Source organism: Harmonia axyridis, chromosome 1, assembly GCF_914767665.1.
Source record: "Harmonia axyridis chromosome 1, icHarAxyr1.1, whole genome shotgun sequence".
NCBI lineage: Eukaryota > Metazoa > Arthropoda > Insecta > Coleoptera > Coccinellidae > Harmonia > Harmonia axyridis.
Window position 1 is genome coordinate 32,864,904 of NC_059501.1, and position 21,392 is coordinate 32,886,295.

The following is a 21,392-nucleotide window of genomic DNA, read 5'->3' on the forward strand; positions in this document are numbered from 1 at the left end:
ACTAGAGTCAAGTCGTGCTAGTATGTTCGCTTATAGTGAAGCCAGTGCTCCAGATTTTCGTGCGTAACGTCGGTCTGCTCTGCGTCGACTAAGTAGATATGTTTCTGCCTTATGGACAGTCAAACAATCCAAGATATATCATGAAATTGAGTAATGATGGAAAATTCTTCCAAGATTTGTTATCTACGAACCTGCATGTACCCTCCATGTCCACCATATCCCATGTTTGCTAACATTTCAGGAGAGAACCTATTGAATAAACCTCCCCAAGCATATGCTGTTTGCTGCCCTACTAGACATAATGCCAGTAGGGTTATTAAGGATTTCATTCTTTTGAACCTGAAATAAAAAATGAAATTATTAAAAACCATCTCAAAAATATTATACGATAAATACAAAAAATATGATCGAAAAATTCCTTCCAGTTTTCAATATCTGAAGGTATAAATTTTTTTCTCAGATATATGTATACGTTGAAAGCAATATCAATAATGAAACATTATCAATTAAAATTGGACCGCTATGAAGAAAATATACAGTATGAAAAGTTAAAATGTTCATGCTGTCTCAATTCTCCATGAAATCGTCGCAGGTCAAGAGAAAATTATTCTGATGGATTGGGGAAATCCTTAAGGTACAGAGTTTGCATGGGATTCAATTGAATTTTTCATTCTTTCTGGTGCTGATGTTTTACGTTCTGATAATTTTCGTTTGAATGAAAAAGGGAATTTTAATTCACATTGTAATGATCGTTCATAAAAAAGCGATTAAATCACTTGTGAAACGACTTTTGATAAAAGTCGATATTTTCAGCACGAATGAGGTTTATGAAGCTTCATCTGACTGATTGGAAGCGTTATTGTTGAATTTTTTTCATTCATCTACCAACTACATATTGATTCTAATTGTTAAGGGTTCATGAATCACGCAATATGGTGATAACTGTCTATAATTGTGACAATCGATCGAATCAATGATTAATTAAACGCTGGTCAGTAAATTTATTCGAGCCAATTCGGAAGAGGACAGAACATGGAAAAATTACTAATCGCATCTTTCTAGGACATTTTTATACGCTCGATGCATACTAGAAGGCAAGAAAATCTAGAGTAAATTGAGAACCATATTATTGGATAATTTACTTTTAATTCGACTTCAACAAATTGAATGAATGCATTGAATATCAAATAACATAGTTAATAGAAACTAGAAATTATCACGTAGAGTTTTGTAAAGCATGCAAATAATTATATACTTCCTTATCAAAATGCGTGCCCAGACCAAACTATATTTAGAGTAAACCCAGTTTTTTCATTTGACCTTTCTCGTTTGGACATAATCGAGGTATGTGAAATTATTTCTGTAGTAAACAAGATTATACGAGAAATCTTGTTGACTTACTATCGTATCTCAAAACTTAACCCCATACAAACTTCAGAAGAATTTTTTATCATAGTTTTCTTAGGTTTTTTTGTCGAAAATGTAAGGATTAATCATATAGCTGTAAAATATTGAGAATTCTATCGATGCCTACAAACCCAAATTTTTTATTGAATTGAAATCAAATTTTCTATTTAATCCTGCATAAATGCTACACAGATATTTTATAAAATAGCAATTCTTTCTATCCAAATGAATTCTGCAATGTGTTCTTGAAAAGGAAAAAGCTGAATCTCTAAGAACCAATACCACCAACAACTTGAACTTGATCATACTGTGTGACGTAATTTTCTCAAGTAATTCTACCTCGAGTATCTTCTATTCTTTTAAAAGAGGGACCAATAACATATCCTTCTACATTGATATTAAATCGAATACAGGGTGCATTGCTATATAGGATGGTAGCGATAGGGATACAATGAAATCAAGTTTTCTAGATAAGGGTTTCATATAGAATAAACGTTATTATTATTAATATGTTTTATCTACGCAGAAATACATAAAGACAGACGTACGTTTCGGAATTTTTGTATTTAATAATAACATTTTTTTTTCTCCTCATCAGTGCCTACAAAAATCCCGAAAAGTACGTCTGTCTTTATGTAAATTTAGTTATTCGATTTGTTAACAGTTTACTCAATTTGTACAGTTTTAGTTATTTTGAATTTTTTTCTGGTTGGTAATAAATTTTGTCATTTTTAGAATTGGAATTGGCACCTGAAGAAGAAGAAGAATTGGAATTATATTACAAGACAAAAATAAACCAATTATATTATAAAGATATATTTTTGTGAAGGAATAGACACAAAGTTGTCAATTTTTTGATAGTTAAATTTAATATCCTTCATGAAGTAGGCTCATTAATACTTTATTAATAATACATTGGAACTGTTGTATTTTGAGTTTCTAGCATTTATATGGAGGAGCACAAAATTCTCTATCAAAAGTATTTAACGGTCATGATAAATTTTCAATTATGGTCTTGCCTTATTAGATTTGGAAATAATTTTTTTCGGAGGATGAAAAAATGATTTGACATATTCTGAGCTGTTCTGAGATATTTTGTTGGATGATAATATATATAATAAGCCATCAAGCGAAATTGCTAGGTTTTCCGCCTTTGGGATTTCTACTCGTATTTCTATGATGAAGGAATTTCAACTTTGCTCTGTACGAGGTTCAATTAAGTGAAAATTATGGGATCGGGCTCGAAAGTAATTAAAATATAGACTGTTGCCAAGTAAAAGTTTGTTCAAGATTACTTCAAGAAATCCAGGAGCGAAACAAAAGTTTTCAATTCTTAGAGGAAACGCTGCAAAACAAGTCCAAGCGCTTTCATACTGAAGTTGACGAATGAACCCTTGAATCGAGTTACAGTTTCCGCTTTCCATTCTAACAGTTCTATTTCAGCCGGTGGAAACAGGTGCACACATTTTTTCCGGAAGGAACTTTGTCCCGCTCCCCTTTACACTTCTGGAAACTCTAGGGAATCGAAGAAATTCCCTTCTAAATGGAAAATAATGATTTCCTGAGATAGCAAAACATTTTCCCATTTCCCCTCGCCAACAATCATTCTTGTGTTACGTCAAACATTCGCAGTCGTATTACACGATCGATCGGAACTGAATATAGTTATTAAGTGTTTATTTTTATTATCTACGTCCACATCTTTACGAGAGCGAACATAGGACGACATGGTGTTTTTTCCAACGGAATGTGGTTATTTTGGGGTAACGAACCCACTTCACCGATTCGCAGATGCTATTATTTGACAACGAGTTGGAGTTAGATTTTTCAACCGATTATGAAACGATAGCGTGTTGTAAGGCTACGCAAATTTTTAATTGCTACAAAACGACCTTGACAGATATTTGGAAAATACCACAAATACACACATTGGAAAAGCCTAGGGTTCTTTTTAGGAATTGGCGTTCTTAATTTTTCTCAGTAAATTTAGTGAAAACTATTGTGTATTAGTGATTTATTGTGTATCTATTGAGTAAATCTTTAATATATCATAAATTGAAACGAACACAATAATAAAAAAAAAGAATGAAGGAATTTTTCGAGATATACAAAAAATGATAATATATGCAAAAAAATTACTGATAAAGAGTATGTCACCCATGTGGGTTTAGCACAGCTCTACACCTATTGTTCATGGTCAAAATGACGTTGTCAATGTCCGGTTGAGGTCACCATAACCATTCTGTGGTTAAAAGCTCTCGTAATTGAAAAACACTTTGGATATTGTCCATTAGGGGCGTAATTCTACGTTTATATATATACATGCTCAATCGGATTGAGGTCGGGGGATTGTGCGAGCCATGGCAATACTTCAATTCCCTCGTTTTCTTACCAGTTCGTCATAAAGGCAGCGGTATGGACACGACCATTATTAGGCGAAAGTTTGCACTAACAGCACCAGCTGAGTCACAATGCGTTGAAAAATATCGTCCACAAACTGCTGACCCATTTGGAAAAATGAGGTAGGTTCTGCCGACTATAATTATTCCTCCCTATACCAATATTGTACCGCCTCTGCATGCGTCAACTTTCTGAACATTTTTTAAATGTTCCACATTCCTTGATCATCTTCATACTCGTATCTGCGAGAATTTAGATGAAATCCAAATCTGGAATCACCAGTGAAGAAAATTGTTGCCTATTCATCTGCATTCTAATTCAGATAATTTTCGCAGCAGTCTAATCTGGCAGCCGCCGACTATGAAGATTGGCTTCTTGGAGACGATTTCTCACAGTCTCTCGGCCAATGGTTATGTTATGTATTCGCTGCAATTCCATACACTTAGCAATAAAAATTTGTCCTGACTTGCCGTCCACGCCCTAGGTGTTGTTCAGCCGGACTTCCAGTTCCCTTGAAACGCCTCCATAAACCTTATAACACTTTTGGGAACACTAATCCGGTCATCTACTTTGATTTGTCTCAAGTCAGCCTACTGAAGAAGGCCTACTGCTCGATTCATCTCGTCTAAAGACAAATGTCGTTGTTTCATCATGAAACACAATATTTTCAATGCAACCACTATTGAAGAACACTTTTGACTGAGTTAAATCTAAATACTGAGTACTTATAGGATTAATGTTTGCCATCTATCGCGTTCGTCAATTTTTTTCATTGTATTTTTCACATGTTTCCCGAACAAAAGGCGTATTTGAACGAAGCAAATGAACTGAACACTACGTTAGAAGTACAGTTAGAACGATATAAAAGTTCCTTTTGAGGCTTGTATGACTTGGTACCAAAATCCCTAGATTCTTTTTCGATATGTGTATAACTTATGGAAAACGATTTTATCATATGTATGCAGGCTTGGTTAATCGATCGTCTAGAGGTATGATTCGATTACCTGGCCTTTCGTCTTTTTCTCCGTGACTTTGTTGGATTTGTAATAATTAAACTCTTTTGAATTATTTACATCTACAAAGCCACAATTATACAGTACAAACTTGTTATTGAGAAGATCTTAATTACGTCTTAATTACAAGTTTCTCACTACGGTACTCAATTTCGTCTTTAACTCGTTTGTCGATTACTCGAAACGTCTTGGATTATCACGTCTTCGTCGTACTTCAAGTTTTCGGTCGTCTCGTCTTTAACTTGTTCGCGACTCGTCTTAATTTAGTCCGCGAAACGTCTTTTCGTCTTACGTCTTAAGTTGATCGCCCGAACTTGACTCGTTTTCGACTTAAGTTAAACTGTACCGTCTGTACCCGTCTTCGGTTTGATTTGAACTCTCTGCCAATTGGAACAACCGTGTCTCGAACATCGACCTCCCTTCTTTTCGTTTTGGCCACACCCTTAGGGGAAAGTACCATCTCCTAGTCCAATAAGGGCTTTTGCCGTACCGCCCCCAAAGATCTTCGCGGATTCCTGGAAATCGAATATTCAAGAAGGACTAAAACCTGAGAAACATATGTAACACATCTGGTACAACCGTCTTGTTTTCCAACCCCAGTAAATCTCTTAAGTTTTACAACCAACATGACACATTCTTCGACACCCCGAAGAATTACACATCCTTTTTACATTATGTACAATAACAATTCGTTCCCTGTAAATTCATTGAATTTGTCATGCCCTTGGCACTTGAAGAAACTAATAGGTCTCCAAGCATGTGGTTGACCATCTCAATTCGTTACAGGGAATAATAACTGGATCCTACATGTATATGGAAGAATACATTATCATTTGAGAAAAAAAATGACTTACGCATACTTTTTTTTTATTGATATTTCACGCAGCATGTAGGTGCTGAGGGTTTTAGAATGAAAAAAAAGTTGAATAGAAAGCTAAAAAATCCAAACTCTAAGCTGATAACATCAAGTATTATCACGAAAGAAACAAATAAAAACAGGACCGTACTTTAAAAAAGTTGTACATAAAACATGAATGCTTTCGTTTGCTACTCTTTCGAAAGAAGTGTGCCATTCGAAGTGAAATTGAATTCATTAGACTGAATTATGTATTTTTTCATGGCAATCACGCCATTTCTCTAGAACGTGTGAAAAATATAGATTTCGAAGTCGAATCAATAATCTGGGTACTGCCCTGAAACCATTAAAATTACTCGATACGCTTTGAATTGTTGTATGACGTGAACAACCCTCAAAATTTAAATAAAATCGGACTACTGATTTTCAAGTTATCGATACCAGAAATTTAGGTCCATTTTGATGATTCACCCTGTATCTCCGAAACTTAAAGTCTCAAGATACATAACAAGCATCTTTTCTGAAAGTCCTGGATGACCTAAATTCACTACTAGGCTATGGCCAACCACTCATGTTACACCTTGTATCTGAATTTCTACGATTATACTGTATCAAATGTTTCTTACAGTTCTGCGATATAAATTGTTGAAATTTCCATTCGGATTTCTGAACCAATGTTTCTGTCTCGTTCTTGAATTATTCTTCTCTTTGCTGAGGTATTCCAACATTTTAACACAAGAACGCAAGTAAACAAATTGATTCAAAACAACTAAACTCCTATCCAGTTTCCATCCAGATATGAAATCTAGTTCTGGTCATAAACCTGAAACGACTGATGCACCATTCTGTACCTCAATAGAAAGAATACCGAAACTACTCCTCCAATATGCGAACAAACTGTCCGAGTTGTCCACTGCTCAAGTGCACTATCTGGCATTTGGCTTCATGGTAATATGCAGCCAGGTTTATTGTTGGCCGCATAGACAGAATAGAATTTAAGTGCATTTCATGACAGGAGGAACAAAATAATTGGAAGGAAAAAGTTTTGTGTCTTACTGTAGACTCACCGCTGGAAAACATGACATGAACATTTTTTCTTAGAATTTTAGAGGTTTTATAAAGTTCCTTCTCATGTACTTCACAATAATGGGTATGAAAATTCCACATTTAACAAGCTGAAAGGATTCCAAAAGAAGGTGTTTTCAGATAATAAATTTCAGATAAAGTACCAGGGAGAAGTTTTCAACGTGAATTATAAACCGAAAAACGCTAACAATTATATCTCCCACTCTTCTGATTGAAAATATCCGGGTATGGATTCTCGATTGAACTGAAAAATATTATCGATAAATTCATAATTTAGAGTTCACCGGTGACCCAGTTAATAGTATCTTTACCATTTTAATACCGAACTTTCAGGTTTTCCTTTGAGAGCCCAGTGTTGGAAGGTTAATCTATCAATAAAACTGGATACAGTTTGGTTAATGGCACATTTTTTGCTACCATTCAATTATATAAATGTGGCTTTGGAAGGTATGCAGGATATGAGACCATTGAAAAAGATGCGGAACGAAGTTAGATGATTAAGAAAATCGGGTTAGATTATCGTCTATAAAATTAAGATAAGAAACGTAATCGTAGTGGCATTCAATAATGGGTTGGAAGATATTTCACTGACCGTATCCGATGATCTCATTCCAGTTAAATAATAATAATAATAATAATAATATTTATTCATGCTATTACATTTCACAATGTTTACATACGTCAAATACAAAAAGAAAATATATACTCATGAAAAATCCTGAAAATTATTCAAATAGTATTCATTCAATGAGAAAAAACATTTATTCAACAAGTATTTTTTCAAACAAAGTTTGAATTGTTTAGTAGGCATCGCCCTCACAGTGGGTGGCAGGCTGTTGAAGAGCTTAGGCCCATAGTAAGTTACACCGCACTTTACCTTATTGATTCTGTGGAAATCAGGATAAATTAGATCTCTTTTTCGTGTGTTATATTCATGAATATCCTGGTGTGTTCTATATTCCTCCTCATACGACTTTACAAACAACAAACACTGAAAAATGAACAGACACGGGACAGTAAGTATTTTTTTATCCTGAAAGACATGTTTGCATTCATCTCTGTAATTAAGTCTACCCAAAACTCTGATAGCCTTTCTTTGCAATCCAAAGAGTCGTTTCACACCAGCATCATGACCCCAGCACAAAATACCATATGTTATCCTAGATTCTATGAATCCACGATACACAGACAATAACACAGAATCCGACACAACATCAGTTAATGACCGCAATGCAAAAACACCTGAAGTAATTGAACTACAGACTTTATCGATGTGAGCATTCCAAGACAAATTACCCTCCATATGTACACCTAAAAATTTGATTGGTTCAAGTGAATTCATCCCTCCTAGATCTCTCATTGAAAAATACATATACTCTGTCTTCGTTTCATTCAAGCTGAGCTGGTTGCTATTGAACCATTCTGAAACAACGGAGGACAACTCTCCCAAAATGTGAACTATAAGCTCCCTAGACTGAGCCTTTTTGAGCACAGTTGTGTCATCAGCAAAAAGAACAAAGTCCGCATCAGGGTCGCAGCTCACAAGATCGTTGACGTAGATGAGGAAGAGAAGCGGTCCGAGAACCGATCCCTGTGGCACACCGCAATCAACACTTGACAAGTCAGACAGATCTCCCCCGACATCAACACACTGCACCCTATCAGACAAATAGGAGCCCAAAAGTTCAATTGCACCCTGATCGAACTGATACCTCTTTAACTTATAAAGAAGATGCTCTCTAGACACGCAATCAAAAGCCTTGCCCAAGTCACAGAAAAGTCCACCCACGTATAAACCATCACTATATCCTTCATTAATAATTTTCATAAGCTCTGTGATGGCAGCTGTTGTAGAGAGGCCGCTTCTGAATCCGAATTGGGAGCTATTAAAGAGGCAGTTGCTCTCAAAATAGGAGGTTAACTGTAGCTGCATAACCCTTTCCAAGACCTTTGAGAACAATGGTATAATCGATATTGGTCTATAGTTGTTGACCAATTGCACTGAACCTTTTTTATGAACAGGAACAACTCTTGCTACCTTAAGTATTTTCGGGAAGATGTTATCTTTTAAGCATAGATTCATCAATTTGGTGAGTGGACCAATTAATTCATTTACTAGACTCTTGAGTATTTTGATATTGAATCCATAATAGTCTCGACTACTCTTATTATTTAGTTTCATAATGATATCTCTAACAGAAGCCTCAGATACAAGAGAGAACTTAAATCGAATATCATGTAATCTGGACCCTATCGAACTACCGTAGTTATTCATAAATTCCGCCGATGTCCTTCTAGATGGTGGTATATTCATGATGATCTCTTTGGGTGAATCAACGAAAAATTGGTTGAATCTATTAGCAGTGATATTATTTTTACTTGTTATTTTTTTCTTCAACAGATTGGTACTACTTTTGATAACGTTCCATACTGATCTTGGATTATAATTGTGTTTCCGGATATAGTTGTCATTATATTGCTTTTTTGCAATCTTAATTTCACGTCGATATAATTTTTGATAGTCACTTACTATTTTCTTCGCATTGGGTGTCTTATAAACTTCAACAAGATCTCTATAAAAAATTAATCTCTCGCGCATATTTTTCAGATCATTACTGAACCAAGAAATAGGCAAGGAGTTAACAGAATGCTTATATGTTTTTGGGGGAAATGATAAATCCACACAATTCTTTATAAATGTCACAAACATATCAAACTTGCTCTCTGTACCAATATTAGTATCCCATATAAAATCCCAACAAATATCCCTAACCAGATATTTGAGAGTATCCATTCCCACCCTAGTAAGTGGTCTACACACAGTCACTTCACCAACTCCTCGTGTTCCTACATCACAAACAAATTCAGTCTCTATGCCCAAATGATCAGAGAAACCCAGATCAATCACGCAACCCCTACAATCATCAACATTTGTGAAAATGTTATCCAAACATGCACTTCCTCTAGTAGCAGACGACACAATACCATGGAGACCATATGAAGAGAAAAGATCCACGATCGCAGATTTATTAGTGCTATCTCTGAGAAAATTAATGTTAAAATCCCCCAGGACGAAAACATGAAAGTCACAACAATTTATTAATTCTAGAATACTTGCAATTACATCCAGAAAAACATTGAAGTTACCCAGTGGAGATCGATAAACAGCTATAATCAAGGTCTTCAATTGAGTGGACTGGATTGCACAAACCTCACTTTCCACTTCAACTGATTTTAAGTTTATATCATTTCTGGGTACAAATTTATCAATATGAAAATTTCTAAGTGCGGCCGCCACACCACCATGACCACGATGCCTACGAGAATAGGAAGAAAGAACTGTAAAATCATGCAACTTTACTTGCTCCAGCTCCCTCACACACATCCAATGTTCACTGAACAAAACAATATCGTGATCTAAACATAAAGCCTCTATTTGTTCAATCTTATTACGAAGACATTGGACATTTATATGAAGAAGCCTCAGCCTTAGACTACGCTGTCCCTTCTCCCCCCCTTCTGAAAAAAATTCTGAAAATTAAAAGCTCCTATAATTGCACCACTAGGCCAAAAATCTTTATTATTTAACAATTTATGAGTATCGTCATTAGGAGTGCCTATACTGAACGCAGAATTGGATCCTACAGTGTTCAATTTCTTAACTATAATATTTTCTGATGTCTTTAAATTACTCATATACTTTTTAACTGCTGCCTCTGAAATATCACCTTCAATTCTTCCAAGATATATCCACCGCTTTTTTGGTGCACCCTTAATGTTATCTTGTTCAGGGGCATTGATTCCAGTACACACTGTTGCTGTTTTGACTTTTCGTTTCCCAGGTACTACTTTCCATTCATTTGTCTTTTTGTCAGAATATGGCTGTTCAGCATGGCTATGGTCAACCTCATTGATTACAGTTTTGACATTTGAACTATCTTGACCCTTATTAGTTTTATTCATAGTTGCTCCCACATTTTTAGAACTTCTGGTATTCCTCACATAGCCACCTTCGTTACCTATCTTCGAGTTTAACACAAATGCTTCGCTAATTAATTGCAGATTAGATACGTTCTTGGACCCAGATGTAGAACTGATAGGTTGTTTTTCCGTATTATAAGTTGTTGCAGTCGGAAAACAAATCTGTTTTTGTTGTGTCGGTATTTCATTTTTATTTATTATCAATTTCTGCAAATTAATTGTATAATCCAAATCATTTCTGGACTTTTGCATTAATACTTTTTCACGGTTTAAACATATTATCTCCTTTTTAAGTATTTCATTATCATCATGTGGAATTACAGACGATTTATCCAATGTTTTCAGTTTTTCACAACATGAATCGCAAAACCATTTTACATTTTTATTTTCCGAGAAAATTCTCAACCATGCATCCTTTAGAGATGCACACACTACATGTAGTTTCATCGCACATAATGAACACTTTACTAATTTGGTATTAACCACAAAATTATCAGAGCACTTCTTACATACATCCGCACTCTCCAACATCTTGATAGTTTATTTGTTTATTTATTTTTATTTATTATTAAAGAGCAGTTGAGGACGAAAAAAGCGATTGATACTGTTACAAGGGGTGGTCCACATAAGATATCTAATGATAAAGTCTCCGAAATTACAGAAGTAAGAGAAAAATTCGAGAAAAGTACTGAATCTGTTCGTTCATTCAATCGTCTATTGAAAACTACAGAACTGTTTGAATATAATACTTGAGATGTGATTTGATGTGATGTAATTGTTGTTCTCCTGTTGTCATTTGGTATGAAATATTCTAGTGATAATTTTACATTTTATACATATAAAAAGTAAATTTAATTTCAACCTAATCCGATCCGTAGTTATGGAATTATTGGGCATTGTTTCGATACTCTGCTTTCAAATTTTTTGATATGAAATTTTGGAAAAAACTTGAAATTGTGAACAGCAATACTTCGTTAAGATGCTCTTCAAAAGACATCCTCAGCAGAAAAAGGGTCTTACACGGGAAAGTAAAAAAAAACTCAAAATGCTTAAAAAAAAAATGATTGCGAAATTTGAATGTGAAATTTATTGAAATGCATAAAATTAGTTCTGGAATGTGATGAATAAACACATGAATAATATGTATGTGTATACTGCTTACTCTCTGAGTAGAGTGAAACCTGTCGAGGGTACTTTTGTTTGTCAGTTTGTGGAGAGGAAGTTGTCAATTCAGACAATGTAAGCCTGCATTTTCCAGGGTGGTAATAGCTTTTCTGAGATTGCCCACGTAATTCAAGAAAGTAGAAACTGTAGATGGTGCGTCCTCTTCTTCGGAGTCATTTTCTTTTCTCCTACTGTCCACACGGTCGTATGTGATCAACTTTTGAAATTGTTTTCACAGCCTATCATCGATGAAAAATGAGCGTCTTATCCAACAGAAAGAGTGTCCTACCGAGTATTTCACTGTATTAGCATAGGAAAATTTTACGAGAAAGATCGTATTATGCGGGAAAGCATCTTAACGAAGGTTTACTGTAGGTATTGTTATATTCATTCGCGAAATTGCGAATAGTTTGTATCCAAAATAACACTGACAATGAAATATCTGTTTATTTTTTTAATATTCTACCTGAATTTTCGATAGGCAGTTCTGATCTACACAAAATTTCGAATGAAGTTTGAAATTGCAATAATATTCATATACAAAATCTGTACACAATCCAATCTGTTGTCACAGGGATATTGGGTATTTTTTATGATGACCTTCTTCAATTCACCCCAATTCTGGTATCAGTTCAACATTAAATGTCGCATGAAGCTTCACACTGTTATACTTCTTTGCAGTAGTTCCCGAGATTCTGTCGTTAGACTGGATTCTGGACCAGAAATGAACAAAGCATTTAGTATAATTTTCTGCCATTACAACAGGGAAGTGTAAGAACAATTTCGTGACCAAGTAAAATATCCAAGAGATATATCGCGATCTATTTTCAGAAGGGTGGAAATTCGATATATTCAACCCTGAGATAGGTCTCGCGTATTTCCCGAAACTGTCAGCATAAATTGCTCAGATGGAATTGTTCAAGTGGAACAGTTCTACAGATCTAACCTGGAAGGCTCGAAGCACGTAATTTGTCAGCAGCTGAGGAGTTGAATAGCACGTAATGCTCCATCAGACATGTGCGACATCTTCCATTTATGTGTGCCATAAGTATGAGGGAGCTTCTGATATGGGTCCTGCGAAGATTTGATTCATACCTGGTAGCATAAAAGATGAAAATGTTTCCATAGAGTGAAAGGGAATATATGAAAGCAGAGAGCGATGAAAGATGGTGTCAAATTTAATTTTGTATCTTTGGAAGAAGATGTATGAATGAACTCGTTGACATTTTTGATTGAGGATGATTGACGATGGACTAACTTATTTTGTTATTTTTTTGAGTCTATCGAATATTTAGGACTTGATTTCATAGATACTTACAGTTTATGAATCATGGTCATAAAACATCCAACACGCAGGTTTTGTTTTGTTCAATATTCGACATAGTAGCAAAAAATTAGGAAGAGTGAGAGACGTAATTGAATTATTATCGCCCCGAATTATTATCACCTGGACAATCTCTTTTATATAAACATTCAATCATATTCTGCATTAGATGAAATATCAATTCGAAAAAATCTGTTTCCTATGAAGAAATGAATCAGAATAACAATATCTGAGTGCACGGATTCACGTTGAACCGACCAATTCTATTAGAGAACCTAATATATGATTCAAATAAATTTGAGTCCAATGACACCCCACAGGTAGGGCATTGAAAATTTACAGCCTCCTAGTTGCCATAGCAGAAAAATGATAAATTGACTTTTTGTGTTAGAACAAACAAAAATGCAAAGTTTTTAAAGTGTAGTGACTCGGTCTGCCCACAGATGGCGCTATGGTAGTTCGCGCCACACTACTTCAGCCCCAGCCAATTTAATGGGGTCGTTGCAATGCAACAGGGTCACCTCTCACGATGGTGTGAGAGGGTGTGTCTCAGGATGAAACATCAAACCCCTGGGAGAGGACGCACCTCGTAACTTGACTCGAGAAAGACTAGCCAAATAACATCTATGAAATCCAGGCAATTTTTTTAGTTCTACTTCTATTGAAACCACACTTTTTTAATATTATTCATTACAGAACTGATGATGACTGGCATCAGATATTGTTATATTATTATCCTATAATATATCAAGATATTGATATTGATATATTATTATCCAATAATATATCAATATATGACTCCAATCATCATCAGTTACAGAAGAGTATCCACCCATGAAGAGAATAAACAATAAAGTCATCAACTTTACCGATTAAATCAAGTAGAAGGAGCAATACCTTTCCATTTAATTGAATTACATTGCATCATAATAACCTGGGACACGGATACAAATAATCGATGGAAACAAGTTAATCGTTACAATGACATGGTCAATTTATTGGAATTGGCTCAGCTAACATCCATTGATGCAATTAATTTTTATAGAAGAGGCCAGTTATGAGGACCGAAACATTTTCAACACTGAAATTATCAGGGTTAATGCACAATATTATTCGATATAAAAATTTTATAGTTTGAATCTACAAAAAATCTATATTCATCTCTAAAGGGATGGAATAGAGAGGGATTCATATATTGTCTTTAGAAGTGTGAATATGAAAGGTAGCAATATGATATCACACAAGACATGTTATAGTCTATTCACTTAAGCATGAAATGACGTCACAGCTATTGAAATTGGAATCAACCACAACCTACTTGGCGGGTTAACTTCATTTCATTCCCGAAATTAGAATTTCACGCAAAATCTGCAGACAGAACAAAAGTATATTGAAATAAGAAATTAAGACCCTATAACTCATACCTCATATGCCCGCTTATAGGTAATTTTCATCCGCTTTATGAGACAAGGGTTTGTCCTTTCTACGGTTGTATATTGTATAATTAATAAGGATTTTTCATTAGTTATGAAAGTAAGGAATTGAGGAACCTAGTCCCAGTTGAAGGACGGTAATTTTAATGCAAATTTAATGCCGTCATTAAAATTTTGATTCTATAGTAGGAGAAGCCTACCGGATACCTTCTCTGTTTGATTGAGGATCAAAATTTGAATGCTGCGTTAAATTTCAATGAATATTCATGCAACTGCAACATTAGTGTTGCTGTTCCAAGTGCATGATCAATCGGACCTTGAAGGGGTTTCTTTGGACCAAAGGCAGATTTAGAAAACTTTTGGTAATAATAAAAAAAAAACAGTTCACTAAAATATCGAACATTCATGGTAATGTTTGAGTAGAAGATACTAGGAGCACTATAAAAAATGTCTCAAATAGCCGTACAGTTTTAATGGATTCTACATCTCGCCAGAAACATTGAAAGTCCGTTGTAGATGCGAGCGCGAGTGCTTAGTCGATTGCGATCTTTTTTCGATTTTGCGATCTTTGAATGATAACAAACAAAATGTAGGATGAAACGTTGACAAAAGTCTGTTAGGTTAAACAAGGTACTCAATGGTTACCGGTTAATTGAAATGTTAGTATTGTTTTTGTAAACCTTCATGCCCTTATTACGAAAAGATGATTGGAATAGTGTGATCAGTTCCCAAGCTATAGGATGTTCAAAGTAGATTTAGAGATGAAAGCCACAAATGTAATATTATCATAACATTTGAGTCAGAGAACTTAATTGAATATTTTTTGACTGCTTTGCAGCTAAAAGGGCTATTCTTCATTTATTGTTTAGGTTCGTTAAATTTTTAAGGAGTATTAATCATTTAAAATTTTTTTGGGACAAATTATTACCTGCAGATATGAATGAACATTTTTTTAAAAGGGATGTTTTCGACTATTATGAGCATGGTATCATCAAAATTGGAAGCAGATTGAAACATTCAAGCGTTGCATTTTTACAAAAACAGCCAATTGAGGTTACATGTAAGAGTAGCTTCAAGCTAAATGTTGCCTTGTTTTATCTAATTGAAGAATAAAGTCGTTAAAGAAAAAAAAAATTATTTTTCCCAAACCACAAAAACTATAGGTTAATCTTAAAATCAGAACACGTATTTACACAATCCAGAATTTGCTAGCTCTAATCAGCCAATTGAAGGCAAGAATTTAGTGAAGAATTCATTAAGGATTTAGTGAAGAGAGTGTTAAGGTCTTCAGAAGTAATCCCAAATTCCTCTTGGGAGAATTGCGCTGAGCGCTAGAGTCAATCCTATTCGGCCTCTTCAAGTATGATTATGCAGGTTCCATATTAATTAAGGAATGAAGGCGTTCATTTGTATTTTGTATGCTTCTCAACACGATCCTCTTATATTGAACTCTATTCATGAACAGTTTTCTTAAGCAGAAGCAAATTCGACGAATAATCATTTAAAACGAATCATTTGTCTGATATATGTATAAAGAAATGACTCAAGATAAGTATTCTTCTTGTCATCTGAACCGGAAAATTATCTACCTCTCACCTCAGCAAATTTCAAATTGGCGTCTTTTTAGCCTCTCCCCACAGAAGGATATTAGAACAGTGCCCTATTACCGCCTAGGCCAACATAGGCCATGGCCTAGGGGCGGCACAATTTTAGGGGCGGCAAATTTTTCGGTGAATAAAAAAAAATTCTTTAACTCCTCTACGAAAATGTAGAAATAGCCATCTTCGAAAATTTCGCACATTTTTTCATTACCGATGTATAATTCTTTTGAATGGAAGATAGAAATATTGTTGCATTTTTCACACCCCTCGGTAATCTGAAAATCAAAGGAGCCGCCCTAAAACCGAACAGCAGTCGGCACTGTCGGCGGTTAAGCGCATCAAAGAGAACGTGGAAAACCTATTTTTTACTATGAAATATAACTCTGAAACATTAGATTGTTTTATTTCCAGATAGAAAATTGTCTTTATCAACTTCTGCGAAAATCACGTATTTAAAAAATTTGAATTTTTAAAATTCTCTTTACTCATAGGGGCGGCAAATTGTTTTTGGCCTAGGGGCGGAAAAGAGTTTAATCCGGCCCTGTATTAGAAACAATAATACCAATATATTATCTGATTTTAAGTGTGATCAATAGCTTGCTCAGCATTTTTGGTCTCGATGGTCTAGACACTATTCAATGAAATTGCAACAGAGAACATAGTGGGAGGCTGCAGATGCTGCATCCAAGGTAGGCCACGCGAAGGTACGGTTTCCTCGAACTCGGACACTCCGTCGACCGTCACGTTCTGTGGACTTTATCACGACCAATCGGAATTCTAGCAATTTCGTAGGTGGGCGGAGCATGAATGCTCAGCTGATAACCATGGCTAGTATTTACAATATCTATTTATAGCACATATTAAGTGTAAATCTAATTTTGTTCATCATGAATTGGGAGAATATCCAATATCTTTTGCTTATTTATTTTGAAATTTTGTTCCTTGAATAGTCTCGTACGATCTAGTTTCTTAACAACATCGGAATAGGATGTAATTTAGTTCGTATATGTATGAATAATCACATGAATGGCCATGCCAAGTGACTTTATTAGTAGTTTTCTCACATTCCTATGAAATCTATTGGTAGATTTTGGTAGTTTCAGAAATATTTTTCCAAGGATTTTTTAGCTTCTGTCGAAAGACAATTTTCCAGAGCTGCTCTTACAGTTATACAAAAACCCGCAAGAGGTTAGGCGACAAATCTATAAGATGCCTCATGTGTCTTAGATCCTGGATTGAAATTAAAAAAAGCCTGGAGGTTTGTCAATATTAATGAACTTTATTTTTTTATATTTCGTTATGATTTATAGTGATTCAATTTATGTTTCTATTTCAAAAAAGTTGATATTTTTGGTTCTTTCATCAATAAGTTTGATGAATATAAGTGTTTTTTGCAAGGTTCCTTTTCATTTCATGATTTTTTTTATTGATGTGAAACTACTACACAATAAAACTGCTAAAAATTGAGTAGCTTGATATGATTTAAGTACTTGATCAATAAATACTTGACTTGAGATTGAAAAACTACAACTTGCTTGAACTTGACTTGAAATCAAATCAAGCTCAAGCTAAGTAGCTTGAAAATCAAGCCAAGCCGTGAATGCCTATTATAATCCCTAAATTTTACTTTGAATTGTTCATTATTGACAGCTCAAAGTGCATTATTGAGAAATGATCAAAAACCGATTCAGTGACATCACCCAATAAAATATTGAACATTCAAATTGTTGAAAAAATAATCCTCTCAAATACAACTTGTTCTTCAAATTTTATCACATAATTTTTTATTTTCATCACTCAAACTTGTTCATTTGGGGCAAAAACATTCAAACAAACCGAATATAAAAAAATCACACTCCTCCCAACGGACTCGTGATTTTATCAATCGGTTTGTTTTCATGTTTTTGCCAAATAAACAAATTTTTGTGGAAAAGAAAAAATTATTGATAATATTTGAAAAACATTTGGTATAACCTTTGATAATAACCACGAACGCTCAAATCGAGCTGAGGAATAATCAGAAACAACGCATAGATTTCAACAAAAACTTGTCTTCAAACAACCATCGGCTCGAAGAGAAGCGCCTTTGGGTAGTTTCTCACACACTCACCGATATTGGACGGCTGATATTTTACCGGACGTCTAAATTCCAATAGTGGATTACATGTGGGATAGGGACCTTTCACACAAGCCGACCGCTGATCGGTACCGGTAAAATGCTGGTGAGCTGCTGGCACTGTCACTGGATCGCCAGCATTACCGTGCAATAGTGGCGTACATGACTAAATACACGCTTCCACTCACACCAATTTTAGACGGCTGACCATATCATTTTATTGCTAGATGAAGTTGCAGTTTTGGCAGTACGTGCTTATAGTTACCGCGAAAACAATTATTGATATTGATAATGATGTCCTTATTTCCTTGGTGTAGGCAAGACCCATTTTCTGAGATAAAACTTCAGAGACATTTAAAGATACTAATCTTACCAGCGATGCAGACATATTAAAAATTTCGTTTGAAAGCAGACTTCTCGCACTCTCAATTTTGCATTTAACCTCATATATTTTTATATGAGAGATTTTTTCAACGGTACAGATCTTATTCAGAGAAAACAGCAAAAAGTTGAGGAAACCAGAAGTTCGGTAAAAGTCCTCTACCGATTTCCAGAAGCAATAGTAACACGAATTGGATCAGACATTTTTTCAACTGGAAGATTTATCTAATCATCATTCCTTAATGATCTACTGTATATGATTCATTATTCAATATTATTATTAATATTCAATAATCTTGTGTTACGTTTACAAAGCAACTTTTTGTTTGACCGGTAAAAATACAGTTTGTGTGAAAGTACCTGCTACCAATGAAATACCTTCCTTCCAAAATTGATGTTTGTGAAAGTACGCTTTGAGTATGACCATTTTACCGACAAGCACATTGCTTGAATCAAAAATTTCAACAAAAAAGGCTATAAGCTATAAGGTGCATACATAAAAATACGTTAGTGCGCATTTTCATTGGCTATGAGCCATGAACGTTAAACTGTTTGAGACAAGCATTTCGTATCTCGATAAATGAGTCATGCTCAAAGGCAGCTCAGTCCAAGCTGTTCAATGTTGCTGGTTGCGTTTTCGCATCATATTGAGCATTTGAGGAGTATCATTGAAACAGCCAAGAACCTTGTCATAAGTTTGCTGACAGCCAGGTGAAGGGTTAGGTTCCCAATGCCCTCTGGTCGGCTCTGCCTATTTCACTATCAACAATAGGATAGAAAGAGAACACAGGGACAATTGTCACTCTAATAGAATGTGCTTTCCAGTCAGGTGTTTGTCATTCCGTGGCTTGGCGTAATAGAACCTCAAGCCCTCGCTATGACTGGAACACGCCATGACCAAGCTGTCGAATTAAACGTAAACAAACCAGTGATCAGGAGCTGTCTCGTACCATAAATGCTTTCCAGTCAACTCCTGAAGCTCCTCGGTACAGCTTTGAACCGTACCAGTCTGCATTTTTACTCTTCCAGTAAACAGAGCGTCAAGCCCTCTTGTTATTTTCTCCTTTCCCCTGATGTACTCACCGAATTTGTAGGGCGTCGTGTCCTGACAAGTGTGAGAGAGAAAGAAGACCATTACTTTGCATGAAGTACCAGACAGCTGTTGGACGCTGGTTTGTTTAAGTTCAATTTGATAGTCAATTTGGCGTGTTCCAATTATAGCAGGCTCTAGTGCGCCGAGCCCCGAAGAAACACGCACCTGACTGGAAAGCACGTTTTCTTTCCCTTTCACAGCTGTCAGTGCTTGAAGCCCCGAAAATTCGGGGGATCGTCAGGGGAAAGGGAAAAGTAACACGAGGGCTTGACGCTCTGTTTACTGGAAGCGTAAAAATGAGGTCTGGCGCGGTTCGAAGCTGTACCGAGGAGCTCCAGGAGGTGATTGGAAAGCACTTATGGTACGAAACACCTCTTGAATGCTGGTTTGTTTACGTTTAATTTAACAATTTGGTTATGGCGTGTTCCAGTCATAGCGAGGGAATGAGGTTCTATTACGCCCTTAACCAAGGGCTTGACGAAGAATACGGACTGGTACGGTTCGGAGCTATATCGAGGAGCTCCAAACGGTGACTGGAAAGCACTTACAATAATATTAGTAGGAAATTTGAATGATGCTGTAAAGTGAACATCTCACTTATAATGGCGAATAAAGGTTACTTTTGAAAATCATCAAGAATGGATCGGTCGATTGGTCATTCAGTTCTGTTCAGAATGAATTGTTCATTCGTTTTGTATATGCATATTCAGATTTTTATTATTAGATCAAATCGAAAGACTGCCAGTATATCAGTAGGTACTCTAAGATGGCCAAGAAATATAGCCAGTTTTACTAAATTCTTCAAGATCGGAGCTTCTGGAAGAGTGTTTAGTTGCAGTTCATTTCTGAACCTGACATTCATCCCAAACTGAAAGTTTCTAGAAATTTGAAGATTTGATCCAAGTTTTGTGAAAATCTCAGTCAGACTTTCGATCAGAATCTGTGCCCAATAGGTTGAGAACCGTTGGTCGAACCAAAATTACTCAATCCAAATTATTTATTATTCTAACCGAACCTCTAGTCTCTATTGGGGAGTAAGAAAGTTTAGGGTAATGAAGAACCATTGTAGCAAGGAGAAACTTTATAATCATTAATCTGTTTTCGGAATATAATCCAATCAACTTCACTAGGAGCCATCAAACGATGAAATATGCACGAGTTCTAACTTAAATTGAATTTAAGACGTGTTCGGCATTCTAAACGATGTGATCAGATTATTCTCGGTTATCTCCACACAAACAGCTATAATTCTGAAATAGTACGGAGAGCTAAAGCCATAAATTGGAATGACTGCATCTCACTAAGAGCTAACCTTAGTAATTATATAGAAAAGCACTTCAGGTTTCCACTCATTCAAAACAAACATTTCATGAACAAGCGCAGAACGTATATATTCGTTTGAGGTGCAAAATACAGTCTCATTAGATGATAATTCCAACCGAGAAGCTTCACCTGCGTTTATTTTCATGTACGTGACTGGATAATACGATATAACACAGAAAGGAATTGGTAACGATGATGTATTCCAGCATTTCAT

At 35.4% G+C, this 21,392-nt stretch overlaps 2 protein-coding genes across 3 annotated transcripts in view; both read right to left on the minus strand.

Moving 5' to 3' along the window:
- Window positions 1-21,392, minus strand: part of LOC123685387 (ITG-like peptide) — an 85,915-nt gene that overhangs the window by 38,179 nt on the left and 26,344 nt on the right. For both annotated transcript variants that reach the window (XM_045625052.1, XM_045625046.1), the window contains exon 2: window positions 192-339. In XM_045625052.1, coding sequence (XP_045481008.1) covers window positions 192-329 — 138 coding nt within the window. In that variant the 5' untranslated portion in view covers window positions 330-339. The remainder of the gene's footprint in view (window positions 1-191; window positions 340-21,392) is intronic.
- On the minus strand, window positions 7,791-20,919 carry LOC123684919. Its single transcript, XM_045624475.1, has 6 exons — window positions 20,866-20,919; window positions 20,228-20,388; window positions 19,689-19,931; window positions 12,854-12,981; window positions 7,837-10,281; window positions 7,791-7,795 (listed from the first exon to the last, which is right to left on the minus strand). The coding sequence occupies exons 1-6, from the start codon at window positions 20,917-20,919 to the stop codon at window positions 7,791-7,793; spliced, it is 3,036 nt and encodes a 1,011-aa protein (XP_045480431.1).